At 37.0% G+C, this 16,642-nt stretch overlaps 1 protein-coding gene across 1 annotated transcript in view; it reads right to left on the reverse strand.

Annotated features, from left to right (window-relative positions):
• suclg2 (succinate-CoA ligase GDP-forming subunit beta) overlaps positions 1-16,642 on the reverse strand; it is a 179,348-nt gene that overhangs the window by 3,597 nt on the left and 159,109 nt on the right. Inside the window, exon 10 of the mRNA XM_028447646.1 lies at positions 15,497-15,617. Within this exon, the coding sequence (XP_028303447.1) occupies positions 15,497-15,617 (121 nt within the window). The remainder of the gene's footprint in view (positions 1-15,496; positions 15,618-16,642) is intronic.

Below are 16,642 nucleotides of genomic sequence, written 5' to 3' on the forward strand. Positions count from 1 at the left end.
AGTTTGTGTGTGTGTGTGCGGGTGTGTGTTCCTGCATGCAGTGACAAACGATTGAGGCACAAGCAGAGACTTTCTCTGGTGGCTGCCTCCCAACGCTGCTCACTGAACATCGCCTGATGCTGCTGTCACAACACGGGACAGGGGGCGCAGTGTGTGTGTGTGTGTGTGTGTGTGTGTGTGTGTGTGTGTGTGAGAGAGCAAAAAGTCAAATGGAGCAGAATCCCCTCCTCAATGCCAAACAACAACATCGACAACACGCTGCTGTTTATGCTGCATTTACTGCTTAAACACACAACAGTGAGAAAATAAGGCAACACGTGGACACGTCTGTCCTCTATTAATGCTAAATAACCATAATAATCATCCTAATCACTCTATTAATCTTATCTTTTACAGCTTTGGCTCATTTATGGCACCAAATTTAGATTTATGTTTTTGTTTATGCTAAGAGAACATCCCTAATGCTGGGGAGTGCAGGATGATATCAATGAATGAATAAATGCACTTATTTCTATACATAAAAATCTAAAGTTACTGTATCTACGACCTCCAACATTTAAGACTGATGAACAATAAGCCTCAGGTCTGATGCTGCAAACATCCTCCTTGGTACCTGCATTCTTATTTTACTGTACTTGTGTGTTTTGTGTGTAATTTCTATTTATTTTTGTTGTATTGTGTTTATTTTGCACTTGTTGCGTTAATATTTCTTTTCTTTTCTTGTATGCTGCCGGTTCCGAGGAACAAATTTTGTTTTTATGGAAACATGACAATAAAAAACAACAAACCTTAATTTTAAATTAAAAATACAAACAAAAATCAACTAATTTTAAGGAATGCAAATACAACTGCTTGTATTAGGACAAACACACTAAATAATTCATTATTACTGGATCCACGTACAGTAGATAAAATACAAAGTACAGTAAATGTTTCATTTCACATAAGATTAAAGCTGTTGTTTTAATGATGTACCAATAGTTTAGGCCTCATCAATAAATCAAAGATCATTTGCTTTGAAAAAAGATGTAAAAGGTTGAAATTGCTGCTCAAAAGTTTGTTTTGATCTCCACTGTAAACACTCGATTTAATGACATTGGCGAAAAAGTTTCATGCATTGCATTGTGGGATGTTGAGTCCCATAGACGAATGCATACAAGTGTTTTATTCTTACTGTGATTTCTTGTGTTTCTTCACTGAAAAAGGATGAAGATGATTGGATTGACACCATTTTTGTTCTAGTTAGTTCCCAGTATTCCCAGTGATATCACCTCACTCTGCCAGACTTTCATTTTTGGTCAGATTTGGATCTTTAAGTGTAAACCCAAAAAAAAAAACACACTGAATTTTCACAACTTTCAGTCTGTGAAAACACCAGAAATGTGTTGGAAAGTCACTTTGGGAAAGTTTTTGTGAGGCAAACACAAGAAATCCCAGTAAGAAGGATGTAAAAACACTTCTATGCATCTGTCTACTCTACAGAACTAAGCATCCCATAATGCAATGCACAAAATTTTTCCAACAGTCTCTATAAGCGAGTGTTTACAATTTCAGCAAATTCATTTTGTCTTCTTTTTGAATTATATGTTAAGGTTTCATTTATTCCAACAACTTCTTTCCAGGAAATTTACGTTGATCATGTTTTTTACTGTCAACTGCCAGTCTTCTTCAGAGGTATCTACTGATCACTTTGTGAGTGTTTACAGTTGACATCAAAACAACATTTTGGCGACAATTTCGACTTTTTATATATATATTTTTTGAGCAAATAATTTTTGATTTATTGATCTACAAGGCCTACATTATGTGTTTATCTGATTAAAAAAATAAAAAATCACATAATCTTCGGCAGAGTTATAATTTTCAAACCATTCTGGTTCAGCAAACAAACTCATTAACAGTTCAATATGACAGAAAGCATTGTCAGCTGAAATCCAGTATGAAGCTGAGGGGGAGGGGCTTAAAAAAAAAAAAAGACACAAATAGTCAGAGATTTGTTACACATCAGGTTTGGATGCAACTTGTGAGTTATGAGGGATATTTAAAGTGTTTATTTTCCTTGTGTGTGTGTGTGTGTGTGTGTCCGATGCTTACAGGCTTACCTTGGCCCTCCTGTAATTAAGACAACATGATATGTGAATTCCCCAGAGCAGCCGCCCCTGATCAATAGACTATTTATGGGGAATTCTATTACCAGCGCCACTTAGCGCCTAATATTTCATCTCTTTTGTCCGGCTGTATAACGAGCCGTTCCAAACACATTTCTGCAGGCTCGCCTCGCGCTGCAAACAATCAATGGTGCTGTGCTATTAATTAGAGAGAGGAGATAAGAGCAGGAAGTGAGCTCGCTTTGACACAGTGATGTTTGCTTTCAGTTCAACAGGCTGACCTGTGAACTGGGCCCTTTCCGCTCCGCTGCGTTTTCTTTTTGGACAAGCGAATGGAGGAAGGCATGGTAACAGGTGGCCAAAAAAGGCCCAAAAGTGGCAAAAACGTGGCACGCAAAGAGTGAAAAGTGACTAAAATGGGCTAAAAGCAGTCAAGAGCGCCGAAAAAATTGGCAAATAAAGAGGAACCAGGTGGTATGTAAAGACAAAAGGTAGCTTTAATGGGCAAAATATGGCAAACAATAATGAAAAAGGGCAAAAATGTGGATGTAAAGAGGCAAAATGTAGGGAAAAAAGAAAAAAGTGTTATTTATTGGGCATAAGTTAGCTTATTTAGATGAAAAGTGGCCAAAAATAATTAAAGAAAGGACAAAAATTAAATAAAAGTGTCAAAAAGCATTTGTAAAAATGGAAAAAAAAAAAAAAATGAACAACAGGATATCAATTGGTAAAAGGTAACTAGTAGCTGGTAGCGAGTGAAGGCAGACATGGTAACATTTGGCCAAAAATGGTCGAAAAGTGTCAAGAAAAGAGTGTAAAATGAGTAAAATGGGCCAAAAGCAGTCAACAGTGGCCTAAAAATGTGCAAATAAAGAGGAACCAAGTGGTACGTAATGGCAAAGGGTAGCTTTAATGGGTAAAATGTGGCAAACTTTAGTGAAAAAAGGGCAAATATGTGGAACAAAAAGGGGCAAAATGTAGAGAAAAAGGAAACAAGTGTTATTTATTGGACAAAGGTTAGCTTATTTAGATGAAAAGTGGGCAAAAATGGTAATAAGGAAGTTGCAAAATGACCAAAGGAAAAAAGGGTTAAAAGTTCTCCCATTTTATGGTTTTCAAGGGGAATAATAATTAAAATTTAGACATGAAGAGCGACATGTTGAGCATCACAAACTTAATAACAGCTTCTATGTGGTGTCACTGATAATGTAATGGTAGGTCTGGATAGAAAATGCCAGGGCTGAATTTTTATAAACGCATGCACGAACACACACACACACACACACACACACACACACACACTAAACAACAGCAGAGGGACTGAGTGAAGGTGAAGCCTGCGTATGGACCCACAAAGAACACACAACGCTGCTAAACATAAACACACCTATGGAAGGATTGAATTAATTAACTGTGTTGTTAGCGAACCATAAATATGCATGAGTCAGCGAGCTCTGTGTGGCATTGTTTACGTGGAACCAGTGTGGGAATGAAAGGGTGAAATCATACGTCTGTGGGAGTGAGAACCAGGAGTCAGGATTAAACGAAGCTCTTCACGTGTGAGCAGCTGCAAGTTCCACAGTGAGCAGCAGAGAGCACTGATAGCACAGAGTAGCAGCAGCAGCAGCTCTGCTTGGTGCAGCATGGCTCTGAGTGTGTGTGTGTGTGTGTGTGTGTGTGTGTGTGTGTTAACTCAATGAATGTGGGTTCACCTACAGCCACTAGGTGCTGCTAGAGACCTACTAAAACAGGAATACAGCAGAAGTGGATTGTAAAGGGTTTTATATATATATATATATATATATATATATATATATATACATACATATAAGGTAGCATTTGGTTGAATTAATTTTTTTGTATTTTTAAATATGTGTTTTTTTAAATCGCTATTTTCAATAATTGTATGAATTGTATCATTTGATTGTAACTGACCCAAGAGTCACATGATCAACATCCATGTCAGCATTTAGAACAATGACCAATCAGAGCATTAATACATGAAAAAAACAAAAGGTTTTTGTGTTATTGATGTCATTTTGTATGTTTTTCTGCTGTTCGTATGTGTTCTGTGCTTGTTTTGAGTCATTTTGTGTGTATTTTTCTGTCATTTTGCATATTTTTGGAGTTTTTTTTGTGTATTTTTTAAATCTTTTCCAGTCATTTTGTGTATTTTCCTCTAATCTTATGCATTTCTCTGTTGTTATTTTGTGCTTGTTGAAGTAATTTTGTGTTTTTTTGGTATGCTTTTTATATTTTTGTTGTTGTTTTAAAACTTCTTTTCAGGTATTTTTGTGTACATTTTGAATATTTTTCTTTCATTTTGCATTGGTTTGGAGGTTTTTTTTGTGTATTTTGGCTTTTTTGTGTTTTCTTTTTGTACTTTTGGGGCTGCACAAAATTAGGCCGAGGGCCGCTAGTTGCCAATATGTGGTGTATGATATCAAAGGATTTGTATATTTCTCTGCCATTTCATGTGCTGTGTTTGTTTTGAGTCTTTTTTGTGAATTTTAGTTGTCGTTTTGTGTCTTTTTCAGTTAATTTTTTAATATTTCTGGTGTCGTTTTGTGTGTTTTTGGAGTCATTTTGTATATTTTCCTCTAACCTTATGTGTTTCTCTGTTGTTGTTTTGTGCTTGTTGGAGTGATTTTGTGGTTTTTTTGTGCTCTTTTGGAATTCTTTTTTCTATATTTTCATTGTCGTTTTAAAACTTCTTTCGGGTTTTGTTGTCATTCTGTATGTATTTTGTCATCTTGTGCATTTTTCTTTCAGTTTGGGGCAACACAAAATTAGGCCGAGGGCCACTAGTTGCCAATATGCGGTGTATGATATCCAAGGGTTTTATTTCAAGAGTTAGTCTAGCATTTACATTTTTTTGTATTTTTAAACATGTGTTTGTATCATTATTTTCATTACAATGCAGGAACCATGAACTCTACATGAGAAAACAATAAAATCCCTCTTGACACAATGTTGCTGATTAATCAGTGTGTGACACAGATCACAGCAAGGGCCACAATAATGTTATTGTATCTGATCCAAGGACCACATTATCAACATTCATGTGAGCGTTTAGAATAATGACCAATCAGGGCATGAATACAGGAGAGAACAAATGGGGTATGTGTTACTGTTGTCGTTTTGTATATTTTATGTGTTTTGTTTTGAGCCATGTTGTGTTTTTGTATCTTTTTCAGTAATTTTTCAATATTTTTGTTGTCGTTTTCTGTGTTTTTAGAATCATTTAGTATATTTTCCTGTAATTTTGTGTTTTTCTGTTGTTATTTTGTGCTAGAATAATTTTGTGGGTTTTTTGTGAGCTTTTGGAGTTTTTTTTGTATATTTTCACTGTTTTACTAGGTATTTTTGTGCACATTTGTTGCTTTTTTGTGAATTTTTGTTGTTCTTTTATTTTGCATGTTTTGGAGTTTTTTTGTGTATTCTTCTGTTTTTTTTGTACTTTTGGGGCCACACAAAATTAGCCCGAGGGCCACAAATGGTTCCTGGGCTGCCAGTTTCCATTTTGTGGTGCATGACATCAGTCAGAGAGCGTTCTCTCTGCACTAACTTATTATCTCTGCTGTGCGTTCTATAATTGAAGGTTGTGTGTGCGTCTAGGCCTCGATGAGTACAGAGTATGTGTAACTCTTTAAAATATTTTTATTGGAAAACTAAAGTGACCAGAGGAGCCACTGTGTTCCATCCCTCCCACAGGGTAGATGGACGTGGCCTGTACAACGTGCAGTTTTTCAGACTCAATTATAATCCTGAAGCTTGTGCTTGAAATTGAATTAAACATATCAACACCAACAGCTTGTTTTACAGCTCTGAATCTAGCCCGGCCCAGCGCGCCCAGCCATCAATCAAACTGCCAGCTTTGGGCGACAACTCCCGCTTAAAAACCCCAACAAAAGTCTGATGGCTGATGCATTTCTTGTGAATCTCTGCTCCAATGAGGCAGCTTTCCTTCGCCTATTGTGAAAATGGCACTTTAATCTGTGAGTCAATTATAAGCCGCTATATTTCAACGGGATAATAAGGCTTGGGGGAGTGCCAGAGACTGGAGGAGTTCTGTTGATGCTGCATATGCTAAATTTATGACTAATTCTGTTTTAACAGGCCATGTTTAGCAGAGATCAGACCAGCTCTAGAGAGAAACGTGTTTCAGACATGCAGAGATGGACCTAAAACTGGCTATACACGGCTCAGTGTGTCAGGGACACAAGGAGAAATATGAGGTAATAAGAAATGAAAATTAAAAACAAAACAAAATGAAAAGTTTGTGTTTTTTTTTATCTGACTAGACTGGAACAGATTACAGACATGCTAAACTTTCATGCTAAATAATACATTAAATGAACTTTGCTTCCAGTTTAATCGATCTACCCATTTATTTGTTTATTCTGATCATTTTTTTGTTATCATTTTATAAAAAGTTCATAGTGTTGTGTCTTATTAGAAGGCAGTATACAAAGAGGAGAGATTACTTGTATATACTGTCAGACGGAAGTTTTTCCAGAAATTACACCATTTCTCCAAGAAATGGTTGCAAATAAAAATGTTTTTGGTATACACGTGTTTATTTCCTTTATGTGCATTAAAAAAGCAGAAGAAAAAAAGCCAAAATTTACATAATTTTATACAAAAAAAAAAATACATTTACCAGATTTTTAGTTTGATTGGATGAATACTTTTTGATATATGGATATTTTAGTGTGGAGGATATGCGTTGATTTTCATGTGTCCTGATTTTTCTTCCATTTTCAGTTTCCAATATCTCAGGAACTACATCACATAGGAAAATGTAATGTGGTACAGTAATACAGCTTCACGTACTCTCTCAGGATGTATAGCAGATAGTTTTGTATATTCTATCTGTGGACATGCCAGCCCCTCAAATTTGGATACAAGTTTGTTGGGGTTTGGAACATGTTTGGGCCTTTGCATATGCCTCAGCTTCCTATATTCTGATCAGCTTTGAGCTATGTACACAGACTATTCACATCACTAATGATTAGTCACATATATGCATTGGTTCTTGGGTGAAAGTCTCTTAAAATCCAAAAAAATACTTCTTTTCACTATTTTAAATGGCCCATAACTCCATGTGGGAATGTAAGAAAAAAATTGATCTCTGTTTACATTTATAATATAAACGTTACTCTCTTATGGGATATACAACAATTTTTCTTCATGCAACTTATTGGACACCAACTTTGGGTTATTTCACCACTCACGGATATTGGAAATCCTTTACATGAGGCAATTGTAGCTTATTGGCTCTGTGTCTTATAATAATTTATTGTTTATTAGTTTTTCACTCGTAACATAAAAAATATACTGTATATTACTAAACCAAATTTCAGTTTCCTATGTGATGTAGTTCCTGAGATATTGGAAGCTGAAAATGAATGAAAAATAAGGACACACGAAAATCGACACATAACCCCCCTCACTAAATTGGCCATATCTCAAAAAGTATTCATCCGATCAAACTAAAAAGTACAGTGTGCCAATTGGTAAAAAAATTTCCTGAGTTTTTTAAGAGCCGCAGTGCATGGGATGTCCTGAAAATGTTGAAATGACAAGGAATGACCCTGACATGAATGTTGATAATGTGTGTTTTACACATTTCAGCTTCAGGATAGGCCATGTCAACAAATGCACCAAAGATTCAATCCAGGTCTATTAACGACTCAACTACATGCCAAGCGTAGGGCAGGAAAGCTCCGTAAACAGAGGATGTGATGCCACCTAAAATCTGTTGTCATTAAAAAGAAAACACAATAAGTGTTTGTGACAGCCATTATAAATAAAAACTGCTTTAGATTCCACCTTTCATGTATGACTTTGCCAAATAGTCGTGTACATCTTATTGATGAGTGGCAACATATGGTAGACTATAGAGTTTAATCACCATTTGATGAGAAACAGAAAACAATATAACTTGCATCACTTTATCCACACAGACATACATGTGTGTACAAAGGCTTTGTGAAGGCTCAACAGAGATCATAACATGTAGTTGTCATGCCTACAGCTGAACGGGGTGATTTCCACGTTGCTCAGCAACACACTCCACAGATCTATCTAGATGTAATGATGCTTTTGTCTGTTTTCATTCAACATTGCGAACAGTCAAACTCGGTCATAAAAGATCACAAATACATCTTTAGGAAAGAAAAACTTTGTTTACAGGATGCAATGCTCACAGGTACAGTAAAACAAATGCTATTTCAGATAACTCATAAAACTCACCCTGGTAGGACCGTCCTTCCATTTCACAAATGACCAATGCACTTCGGTCTCAAGAAATCATAACATTTTTATCAATTGTTGTGTGATTATTCAACAGGCACACTGTCAATTTCTAGTTTGACTGAATAAATACTTTTTAAAATAATGAATACTTTTTGAGATATGACCAATTGAGGGGGGTTTGCAGGGTTCTACACTAACTTTTCCAGTGGTGGCACTGGTGCGACTAACTTCCTCAGTTGGTCGCACCAGCACAGAATTTGGTCGCACCCTTTTTTTGTGCATGGGTGGGGGGTGCACAGCATAGCCACGCATGCTGATGAATAGTTGACTTAACTGGCGTACCGTAGTTTTGTATAAGGTAAAGATTGACAATAACTTGAGATATATTTGCTAAATATTTTAACGTTTTAGTGTCAATATTACATTTTTCTGCAACAAGCAGCGGCTGAAATAACAGGTTATTTCTTTTATATAAAGACGTTCTGCCCTGGGAGAACCACAGCTGAACATCTGGCCTGGCATCATAGTCCATCAGTTCTGGCCCCTCCATGCTGATTCTGATGAGCGTGTACGCTCTATTGCTGCGCTACGTTCTTTCTTTTTACTGCTGCCCTCAATGAAGAGCTCGTTATGCCTGGCTGCGTTCGTGTGCCGCGCATACTCCAAAGGCGCGCATTGGTGTTTATACTCGGTACATTTACCGTTGCATTACCCGCAGCCAAGTTGCGTGAGCGCGTACCGTCTCCTCACCCTCAGTGCGGAGCGAGAGAGAGAAAAAGAGAGAAAGAGAGAGAAGTGCACTCTGTGGGACGTGACGAGGCGCTCAGCCGTTCCGTCCAAAATATTGTCACCCATATGCACTCGCATGGATGCGACTATATAAAATTTTCATTCGCGCACACTGAAAAAATAGTCACATATACGACCAATTTGGTCGCAGTCTCGAGCCCTGGTATGTGTCGATTTGCGCTCGTCCTCATTTTTCTTCCATTTTCAGCTTCTAATATCTCAGGAACTACATCACATAGAAAACTGAAATTTGGTATAGTAATACATCTCCACATTCTCTCTCAGAATATACAAAACGATCTGCTAACATCCTATCTGGTGGACATGCCAGCCCCTCAAAATTGGAAAAACAAATGTTGGGGTTTGGGTCTGGAACATGTTTGGGCCTTCAGTAAACAACTTAGCAAATGTCTCAGCTCCCTGTAATTTGATCAGCTTTGAGCTATGTACACAGACTGTTTACATCACTAATAATGAGTCATGAGTTCATGGGTGACAGTCTCGTGAAATCCAAAAAAATACTAACTAAATAATTCATTTTCATCAGTTAGATGTGCACAATGGAATGAGTGACAGTCAGTCATAGGTGAAAAAGAATCAATGAGATTCACGTGGCCATGTATTAAATTTGCTCACCACTAGAAGGCAGTCTTACATAGATCAATGTGTAATTTGTGCCGATGCATGGAGGCTCCTGACAACTGGTCTATTTATATTCTAGATTCTAATGTCATACTGTTTTACATTTTTATTCACATACCCTTTGACAATTTGTGTACCCCACTTTGGGAACCTAGTAGGCTATAGTGCAATAGTTTTTTTTTTTTTTTTTTATATTTCCAAAAAGTTTTGATCCTTTGTTTGTGTTTAATCTATGATTCCTTCAGATCACCTCCTGTAACTAGCATTACACATAATTTTAACCAAATAACGTTCTTTGACATTTTTATCCTCTCAATATCAGCATCTCAACTACAAGCACTATTTTTGTTATTTATTCATTATCATATCATTTTTTGATAGTTTAGTGTATAAGTTTTTACTTTTTTCAATGCTCCTGGATCTTCTTTCTGCACAACTTTTTGCCCCCTTGTTTGTCTGCACTAATTTTTAATTGTGTGTAATAGCGATCAGTGTTCGCGCCACTCAGTTTTCCAAAGAAAGTCTTCTCGAGCCTCTTACACTTACACTACGCTTTATTACCACAAGACAACAAAGATTCGTGCTCATAAATGTAAAAAAAAGGCCATGAATTTTCCTTGAATTTGTTGCTGGCCAGGATTTGTTCAAGGGTGGCATTTCCTACCCGATGGCACTCATGCAACATGTGAGTCTATCCACAGGATTCTTCAATATTTATTCAGGTTTTTTTTAGGTTTGTTGTCAGACTTTTTTTTTCTCTTCTCTTTCAGCTCGTTCATAATTGGGGCGGCATAAATTCATTCACACTACCTCTGGTACTTCAAACTGTCAAATCATCTGCTTTTATCTCCAAATGTCATAACACTTGTTATAACTTTGATGGTAAAATTACACAAACACAAAAAAAAAAAAAAAAAAAAAAAAAATCAACACTTAGCAAAGAGTTTTCCTATCATAGCCAAAACGAGGCATTAGGTTTGCAACAAACATCCAATTCCTTTGATGTGAGTGCAGAGCAGAGCACTCCTCCTGTTCCCTTTGATGTGTTAGCCACTCATTAAACAAAGCTTGCACGTATCCTGACTTGTCTAGACTGTTTGCTTTTTTTTTTTTTTAAAGATTGGCTTTAATGCCGACGGCATTATCTTAGTTTCTTTTATCCCTGTTTATCCTAAAATATTTAGGATTAATACATGTGTTTGATAAAAAAAAAGCCTTTGTTCTTCTGATCTCATCAATTTTAATCAGATTTCTTGTAAATTAATAAAAACTTGAGAGTTTCTTTTATAAATAATTTATGTATTAAAAACTATCCAATATGTGTGTTTTTGGTGCAGATGACCAACTATTTGGAGAGCTATTTAGTACATAAAGAGGCTGTCAGGACCGAAGGCGCCTGCCAAACTTCACTATGGGGCCTTGTGTCTGTTTTTAATTGAAAGGTAAGGGAATAAGAATAAAAGGGAGCCTCGTCTGACTGACAGTTGGGGATTGGCTTGGAAAATCAAAAGGCTGAGCAGAGCTGCTGCAGTCACTCACTTAAAGATATAGAAGTGATTGTGTAATACGTTGTTTGTCTCACATTTGCATATGCGTGAATTTTAGCATATGAACAGATTTTTTTAGAAACCAGTGATACATTCTTTATTCGTTTTTGGAAGAGTAGCTTCTAATCTGATGGAGCCTGAATAGTCCCTCCTACAGTAGCGCCTTTGCTATCCACTTTTCTTTAACTCCGTGGATTGAAGTCACAGGGTTAAGGAAATAAATTAGGAGACTTCCTAAAGGAGTTAGGTAAAGGCCATCCCGTTGTTTTGACAATCACATGCACTTCCACTAGGTGACGTAATTATCCAATGGCGGCAAATGTTAGTTACAAATTCCTACTAAAAGCTCATTTATAACACTTTCCCCTGTGCCTCTAACCATTGATATAATCTCAAATATCACATGGTTTGATTTTAAATCAAAGGAAAAGAGGCTACCAGGCTACGTGGAACATAAGTGAAACTAAAAGGACATCACATTGAGAATGGTTGCTCACACTCACCTTCCACTCATAAATCAACATTAATCCAAAATAAGCATGATTTTATGAAATTGTTAAATTTATGCAAAATATAGGCCTACTTAACGTTGTAGGCATACACATGTACAACCGCACAAAGCATTCCTAGGTGAATGAAATATGTTGAATAAAACATAATGTAGCTAAGAATGTGTGAGTGTCTGTTTTTGGTCATCGTGAGTTTCCGTGAACATTCAGATGAGCGGGTCCCTTTAAATGTCGGCGCAATAAATTGTGGGGCAGAATTATCTGGTCTCCTTTAATAAAGGATGCATCAGTGTTTCCTAGGCTAAAGGAGGTTATAAAGGAAGCATTGAGCCTCCTTTCCTTAGCTTTTACAGAATTGGAACGCTCCTTGTCATGGCCGCTACTTAAATACTTCCGAGGGCTAAGGAAAAGTGGATAGGAAAGGGGATAGCAGGGACCATTCGGATCCAGCCTTGAACTATCTGTTTCTCACCTACTAACTCACATACTGACAGGTGCCACGGTAACAAGATAATCACTTTTATCTACTTCACCTGTCAGTTGTTAAGACTTTATGGCCATTCGGTGCAAGTTCATTCATGCTCCTACTGTGAATAAGAATGACAGTGCAGCACTTTCTCCTCTTTGTGATGTGAGTTCTTGACACGGGACGAAGAAAAAAAACAAACACCTCTGCTTCTTCAATGCCTTCGTCTTCACAGTCAATTTACCCTTTCCTTTACAGTCCATTAGGTGGTGGCACTACACATAAAAGTGCAAATTTAAATGTGAATATGGCTAAATAAACATACCCGGTAGCAAGTGATGCAGATAACAGTGCTAAACCTCAGCGTGTCATCACAAAGGAAATAGAAAAGTGATCAAATGAAGCTCGGTGAGATGTGAGAAGTTGGCAAAGTCATTACATGTTTTTTTAAATCAAATTCCTGGGCTGTGTTCAAAATATCATCCTATCATACTACCCATACTAAGTCAGACATCAAAATGAGTATGTAGTGTATTCTTATGAGATGGTATGGAGAGATTGAGTACTCGAGAAAAATCCGTATGTATACTCTATCGGGACATTTTTTAAGTATGCACGGTGGACACACTAGTCATACTCAACCACCCCATGATGCATTGCGAGCGGAATGCAAAATTTTTCTGGGACCAGCTTCAAGCTAAAAATCCAACATCCCCTTTTCAAAACAAAAGCATCTCTTCTTGTCTTCCATTAGGTTTTTTTTTTTTAACCCTTTTGTGAAAAAGGGCTCTTGTTTTGAAGTTAACCAGAAGTTTTGTCAGTAGCACAATGGAGGGTCTCCGAAAATATCCAAAATATCGCCAAGAAATGTGTTTCCGCAAGTTTTAACAATCATCCTAATCATATTAATAGTAGACAGTATGCAATTTCAAACACAGCACAGATTTAATTTAAATACAATGAATACTGAAGAGGCATTATTCGAGAACATTTCTTAACATTTTTTTTTTTGGAAATTACAAAAAAATCTAAGTAGCTGTTAATGACAAATGACAAATATATATGTTTCTTGTCTCCCATTTCATTTAGAATTATCATCACATCAACCAAGTAAATGGGAGCATCCATTGTAATTCTAATGCATATTTCATCTTAAAGTGTAAGTACACCCCCAGGTTTTTGCTGACCTGCCACTAGGGGGAAATTCAAAAAATGCCTTGATTATGGACATTGCTCCAAAAGTAGTTAAGACACACCCAGTCACTGCAGCCACGCCCCTACAGCGCTGCACAGTTCCGCATGGAGCTGTCAATCAATGCTCACTGAGGGCTGTGAGAGGAGAAAACGAGTCCCTCGCCCGATGTTTTAAAGGAGAGGCGGGGCCAAAAAGACGTCACTGATATAATCTCAGCCAATTAGAAAAATTCAATTGCAATGGCAGGCGTTCAACCCATTGGTGTCTGAAGCATGAAGGCAGTCTGTATATTTTGGCAGGTTCTACATTAGAACACATCAGACTCTTTTCACACAGCATACACTCCTTTTCATTCACTTTTGGGAATACCTACTGTAACTCTCTGTCAATGCAATCAACCCTGCTCCTTTTAACAGAGCCTTTCCAATTAAGTGTGTGTCTGTTAATCCATTCTTATCCTGTTTAAGAGCGCCGGGCTGCTCTCGCTGCCCTGCAGTCAGCCTAGCAAGCTGAGCTGATTGATTCCAAACCAATCCTCTCCACAAGACTGGAGGCCAGGAAGTAATGACCCATTGCTAAAGCTTGGATTAGACCCAGGCCAGGAAAACATAGTCTAACCCACCGCTAGTGGTGACCTTCTGGACTGTTTGTGAGCGCGGCTCTAATATGTGGACATGCATGAAAGATGTGTGGCAGCTCATTAAAGCTCATCTCCATTTCCTGCCAGTCTGGTCACCTCCCACCTTTAGCACTTGACCTGCTATCTGTGTCTTTTACATGTGTCAACTTTGCGGTAATTTGGTTAGACTTGCTTTAAAGCCATGAGCAGCTTATTATTCCTGCTTATTACTCACATATATTTGGAATGCAAAGCTATTAAAAGCACAAAAGGTTCCACATACTGTATATGAACATTATCTTGGTGAAAACTGACATTTTAGCTCTACCCTTCATCTACAACGATTAAAATCTGAGTTTTAGATAATATTTAAAGTCTCTGACATACAAACAACATCTGTCACACACAATCAAAACATGCAGGTGAATGGGGAGCCAATCAGATTGGTACGATAGAAGAATGTTACACATTAGAATGATGCACTACTGCTTAAACTGGTCAAGACCACACTATCCTAGACCAAGATTTGGCCGAGACCAAGACAAGACCAAGACAATACTGAGGCAATAAAAAATCCATTTAAAAAACTATGACAAGGTGAAAGACAGTGACGTGCCGTGAGCACTAGGGTTGGGTAGGCAGGGCGTTGCAAATCGACACCAACAATGACAATTTCACATGTTTCTGCTGGCAAGTGTTAATTCAATTCAAATAAATTAAATTCAACTTTATTTGTATAGCGCAATTTACAACAAAGTCATTTCAATGCGCTTATCAAAATATGAGATGAGATTTCACAGGAGTTACAAGGATCCTCCCTAAAACAACTTTCAATGGAAACCCGTTCAAATCGCAGTTATACATATATATATATATATATATATATATATATATATATACTTATACTAAAATATCACTTTTATTTTGCAAACATATGTGATGGAAGCTAGTGGTGGCCCACAGTGGATTTGAACGATCAAACTTTTGTATAAAAGCCCACTTGCTTAACCATTTGTAAACGTTTTCCTTCCCCTCGCTCTCTTTAATTCATTTTATATTAAATGTAGAAAAACATGGATGTATTATGATGCACCAAAGACAATGTTTACAGACAATTATTGTAAAATACAATAATATGATAATCTTTGATGGTGAAGAACAGCCACACTGTGTTCATGGAGCAGGTACACAGAGTGTTGGGTTTAGGGTCCGTCACAATTTGTGTTTAGTATGACGTGTTCCTCTTAGCCTTTAGAGCTAGCCCGGCTGGGCTGTAAATGGCTCTCAAGCCACCATTTGAATATTAATAATACATGCGTTTGCCACTTTAATAATTGATTTAAGTGTATGTTTTTATTACCTTCGAGCCTGACCACCAGCGGTACCTTTAGCTCCAGCTCTCGACAGGCTTTGGTGATGCCGTTGGCAATAATGGCACAATTGACAATTCCTCCAAAGATGTTAACTAGGATGGCCTCAACCTGCAAAACAAGAGAATAGGAAATGGAGGTGAGACATACTTTAAAGTGATTATTAAAGAAAGAGGTGCCAAAGTTTAGAGACTCTGTCCAGCATGCTACCTGGTCCACCACACCTGGTTTCAAAGGATAGCTCGTTATCAGGCTTTCCGTAAATTGCACGTACAAAAAACCATTGGAGCATACATTTTATATGTGATGTAAACGGGGGATCACACAACTGTCTCTGTATCAGAGCAGTAAAAGAACAATTGTTACTGATGAACGCTCACTAAAACCAACCTGAATTATTTCTTCAGAGATGAAAAACCTGCACGTTTTTGTCCATTTTGAACACTGTCTTCATGTACTTTTTGCATCTCTCCCCCTCTCCCAAGGACTAGAGTTGGAAATTGACTTAAGCTAGAGTGTGGTACTGACATCTCTGCTTTTATAATTTGATGTATTTGTACCCTGTTCAAATAAATGAAATGAAATTAAAAAAAACCACAAAAATTGCGTGAATGGAGTTACAAATGTCCTCACTGGATTGTCAGTGTTACCTGTTACATAATGTACATCTATCAATGTTCAATATTTATTGAAGGGCAATTTTGTTTGTCAAGACTTAAAAAGTTGTCTTATTTACTGTTTTGGTTGTGTGTGGTTTTATACTTAAAAGAATGACAGGTTCCATTTTACTGTTTTTGGTTGTGATTTTTAGTCAAGTGCATTTTTTTTCACACAAAGACTGAGTGTATTTTATTCTTGTTGTTTTTTTATTTAGTTTTTTTGAGGATATTTAAAAAGTTCTTGATATTGTAATTACAATGGTTATAAATATGCATGACAACTAAAAGTCTATTGCATTAGAAAGATATATTATCATTACATTAGTTGTTAATTTGGACTGAAACATAATATAATTACTGATAGACAATTTAGCATCACTACTGAGGTCTATGCACTAATGCAACAAAAACCTTTACAAAACAAACATTTTGTTAACTAATTACGAATAGAGTACTACTTGTATGATCAAAATGTCA

This window comes from Gouania willdenowi, chromosome 5, assembly GCF_900634775.1.
Source record: "Gouania willdenowi chromosome 5, fGouWil2.1, whole genome shotgun sequence".
Lineage (NCBI taxonomy): Eukaryota > Metazoa > Chordata > Actinopteri > Blenniiformes > Gobiesocidae > Gouania > Gouania willdenowi.